The 4,514-nt window shown below is 41.1% G+C and overlaps 1 protein-coding gene across 1 annotated transcript; it reads left to right on the top strand.

Moving 5' to 3' along the window:
- Window positions 1–214: 214 nt before the first annotated feature.
- Window positions 215–1,710, top strand: LOC147882894 (uncharacterized). Its single transcript, XM_087401095.1, has one exon. The coding sequence runs from the start codon at window positions 362–364 to the stop codon at window positions 1,265–1,267; it is 906 nt and encodes a 301-aa protein (XP_087257221.1). The 5' UTR covers window positions 215–361; the 3' UTR covers window positions 1,268–1,710.
- Window positions 1,711–4,514: the final 2,804 nt, after the last annotated feature.

Genomic DNA, 4,514 nt, shown 5'->3' with positions numbered 1-4,514 from the left:
GCTTAAACTCATGGCACCCACACAGTTTTGGCGCTTGGTGTAAAAGCTATTGGTGAGACTGTGGCATAATTTTCACCTTCTCTTTTGCAACCTACCACCATGCTCCAAGAGCGGCGTGTGCACAAGGACTAATCCGTCACTTTAATCTTGTCATTTTCTTGTATTCATAAGCATCTTGATTGCAGCCTTTTAAGGCCTGCACAGGCCGTTTCATCATCTTCCTCATCACTACAGCTCTTTTTGGTCTCCTCTCTCTCTCTCTTGTTGCCTCTTGCGCTTTCGTCTGCTACCTTACTATGTCTGCTCTACTCTTGTGAGCTTGCCCCCCTCGTAGCTCTTGGGTTTGCCTCACCTTGCTCCCATGGTGGAGGTCCCCCTCCCCCCCCGGGATTACCCCCCACACCCTCGCCATGATCCCTCATCCCTCCATGGCCACCTCGACCTCTTCTCTCGCTCCTCATCCCGCTTCCCTGCCTCGCAGCAACACTTTGGCTTAGCTGCAGCAGAAGCAGTTGCAGAAGGTGCAAGATCGAGAGCGAGAGCCGAGGCAGAGGCAGCAGATGCAAGATCGAGAGCAAGGTCAGGAGCGCGAGGAGAAGATGGAGGCTCAAGAGAACGAGCAAGAGCACGCGCCGAAGCAGAAGATGCAGGAGCAAGAAGAGCGAGAGCGGGAGCTGCTGGTGATGGCGCTGTAACAGAAGTAGAAGCAGAAGAGGAGCCCCTCTCTCCTTCTCCCCGCCTCAGGCGCCAACGATCCTTTGCTTCCTCCTTCTCCTCTCTCGGAGGCTGCCTTTGCTCCACCGACGGCCTCTGCGAGCTAGACCTGCGTTTCTCCTATCCCAAGGACTACATTCTCTGCCGTGCCACCTCTGTCGTTAAGAACGCACCCTCCCAGCAGACAGGCCAGGCGGCCTGGTGGCAGGATAGCTGGAGGCTGCTGGGCAGCAGAAGAAAGGCGAACTATCGTGATAACAGCGATTGGGCGGATGACGCTCTGGGCAACGACGAGCTCTACTACAGACCTCCGAGGTGGAAGCTGTTCTTGAGGAAACTGAGGGCGAAGACGAGGAAGATGAACTGCTCCAAGCCGGCATCGCCAGGATTTCAATACGATGCGTTGAGCTATGCTATGAATTTCGACGAGGGGTGCTGGCATCAAACTGATCAGCAAGTCCAACATGCGTCGAGGTTCTCAGGACCCATTTTAATGCAGAGTGCTTCTTACAGAGGCAACAATTCAGTGTCCTGGGAGGATGATCGAGCTTGATACTCTGCAACCTTCTCAAAGGCTTCAATCTGCTTCAACAATTCAGTGTCGTGCGAGGATGATCGTGCTTGATATACTGCAACCTTCTTCCTCAGGCTCCAATCTGCTTAGTATTTTTCACTACATTTATCATCTTATAGTCTGCTTCTGGCTCCCTTTTGTTGGCCTTGTAGCTTGAAGCAGCCAGCTTAATCGCCAAGAATGTGGCAAAGCCTACCCCATATCTAAGGGCCTCAACATTGTTGTGTCGCATGAGGGGTACTTATAGTAGCTCCATAACATAGTAATAATCGTCAATTCTCTGTAAAGTTCTTGCCTCAAGCCTCTCGCTGTGGATGATGGAGATTTCTCCTTCCCGACGGTTGGGAGCTTGTCTTCAAGCATTTTGTTTTTCTTATTGGAAGGTGAGTGCAATGGAAGCTGGGCAATGCAGCCATTCTCTTTGTTAATATGTCAAATTCTTCATTTGTCTTTGCATGTCAGGGTGCCCTTCTAGACAAGGGTTAGTTGTAACCAAATTGTAGGTGATTTCTGTCGTTCCTTGTTTCAATAGTTGATACTATATCGCTTTCAAAATGTACCTTGGCAGTTAGAGGTTACTTGTGTGGGGATTAAGTTCTCCGAAATAGACACCAAGGGAAGAAATTTGAAACTTTTGCTTAAATGCTATACTTGGGAGTGTGCTCTAGAACATGATCGCATAATATGGCCTATCCTTATGCAATGTTTATTCAATTAATGGAAGCCATATAAAAGATCTGAAAGTGGTAAGGTAGCTTGAACCTACAGGAGCATCAACCACTCTTCAAATAATTTCCAAGACACTAAAGGGTGGTTACTTTAAAAAAGGGGGTAGTGTTACTTTAAAAAAGGGGGTAGTCTTCTCTCATAGGAGCCTCAATGATTGCCTTTGAGTCCATGTCATAATGCTCCATCAAAGAACTACCTCTTTTTCACCATTCTCAAATCTCTCAATTACTTTATTTTTTAGTTAAAGCTGTTCAAAAATTGTGAATGTGAAAGCTAGAATATATGTTGGCTTTTATTCCACGAATTATTCATTCAAAGTATGGATACAAATTGTTGAAGTAGGGTCCCATTTTGATGTAAAGTACCTTGGAAGGACAACATAAATCATCCACTTCATCCATATGAGGCATTGTCATCTTTTATGAGGTTATCAAAAGTGGTGTTTTGACACCTCCTTTCCTTCCAAATGGCATGATCTATCAAGTTGCTAGTGGAGCGACTGAATAGCTTTGTTACAAAAGAATAATTGTGCATCTCTTCACTTCTCTTTTACTTGGTGCACAAGAGACCATAGTAGGGTGAGGTTTGGGGTAATCTTCCTAACAAATTCTTATTAAGTTTTGATGGAACCTTTGAAAACTCTAAATATCACTCTAAAAAATTCTTATTAAGTTTTGATGAATCGATTGGCGAGAGGCAAGCACAATACACTCCCAAAATCTTATCACACTCCCCTTGGCTATTTGGAAGACTCGCATACCATTGTTGTAAAGATGCCTATTGAAGCTGACCGAGCATATGACTAGCATTATCCATGAGCCGTTCATTACATAAATTGATTGATTGATTTGATAATGCTCTTTTTAATGAGGAAATAGGGAGCTCAAGTTTAGTTGGAACGACCCTCATTTTTATAATTGTACTATAACAAGCAGTGGCATTAATCAACTTAAGGACAACAAAATATCTCACAACTCTATATTCAAAACTCAAGGCATTTGTTAATGTAGTTAGAGTGATATTTAGAGTTTTCAAATGTTCAATTCATCAAAACTTAATAAGAATTTTTTAGAGTGATATTTAGAGTTTTCAAAGGTTTTCCCAATGTTACGTTTGATTTGTATATCAATCTTGTTAGCAATTCGAGCAATGAGGAGATACAATTTTTAAAAATAGTGAAGTGTCATTTTAAGCATCATTCTTCAAAACATGCTCCTTTACATATTGATGCCACTTTTGGGGCAACTTTAGAAAAGGGGAATTTTCTTTTTTTTAATGAGAAAGAGTAAGGACAAAGAGACAAGAAAGCAACACCTAATTCATATTTCCATTGAGACACTCTATCCTTTATTCTTCTTTAATTAATTTTAAAGTTACAAGCCTTGTGTATTGCATGTGTGCATGCACCATATGCAATAACACGTGTGTGTGTGTGTGTGTGTGTGTGTGTGTGTGTGTGTGTGTGTGTGTGTGTGTGTGTGTGTGTGTGTGTGTGTGTGTGTGTGTGTGTGTGTTTCGATTAAAAAGTCCCATCAATAATTAAGCCATACAATTAATTCCATCGATTGCATGAAAAGTAAAAAAAGGAAAACATATAAGGAAAAAATGTTTGAGACATCTAAGTTGAAAAATGCAACAACTAGATTTTGCAAATCAAAATTAAGAATTTTTAATAAAATTGAGTTTGATAAACATTTTATTAAAAAAAGATGTCGAATCCTCAGGCAATCCAAGTTCTAAGGTGGGGGTTCACTTACCTGCCACCATCCAAACAAACTAGGTGTTAAAACATTGTAGTTACATTTGGGTAGACTGGTAATGTCTATTTTCCCCGGCTTGTTATCGTTGTACCTAGGAATATAGACAACCATATGGATTCTTAGATTATTATTAAAAAAATTATGCCACAAGTGAAGTTTAAGTCGAGGTATGGACGATTAGTGGGCTTGGTGTGTGGGGTGGTTAAAAAGAGTGTAAAGGGGAGATTTCATGGTGGTACATGAAAGAATAATTCATACTTGTGGAAGTATACATGTGTGTGTGTGTGTGTGTGTGTGTGTAAAGAAATAAGTGTTTGTGTGTGCGAGATACATTTACTTATCAAAATTTGTGTGTGTGTGTGTGTGTGTGTGTGTGTGTGTGTGTGAGAGAGAGAGAGAGAGAGAGAGATTTTTAAGCATAAATTAAATGTAAGTAATGTAGTCTCTTGTTGTATTTTAGTTAATTAAGGCTCTTTAACAAGGAGCATTGAGCATTAGCAGGCTTTGAAGTTAACTCCACATAGAGAAAATTGATTATCTTTATAGTCATTTTGATAATCAAATTAGAGAGAGGCTCCATGTAGAGAGAGATTTGATGATCATCCCCATGTAAAGAGCGATGGATAGTTTTCAATTTCATTCATGGCCAAATTAGAAATTAACTTTTAAATAAGGTGGGAAATTTATGCAACCACAGAAATATTATAAATTTGGTGAATAAAATTTTGAAACTGTAG

This window comes from Dipteris shenzhenensis, chromosome 29, assembly GCF_047967505.1.
Source record: "Dipteris shenzhenensis isolate YYH24624 ecotype China chromosome 29, Dip_SZ_1.0, whole genome shotgun sequence".
NCBI lineage: Eukaryota > Viridiplantae > Streptophyta > Polypodiopsida > Gleicheniales > Dipteridaceae > Dipteris > Dipteris shenzhenensis.
The sequence above is the reverse complement of the archived record's forward strand: the minus strand, read 5'-3'. Positions and strand labels throughout refer to the sequence as shown.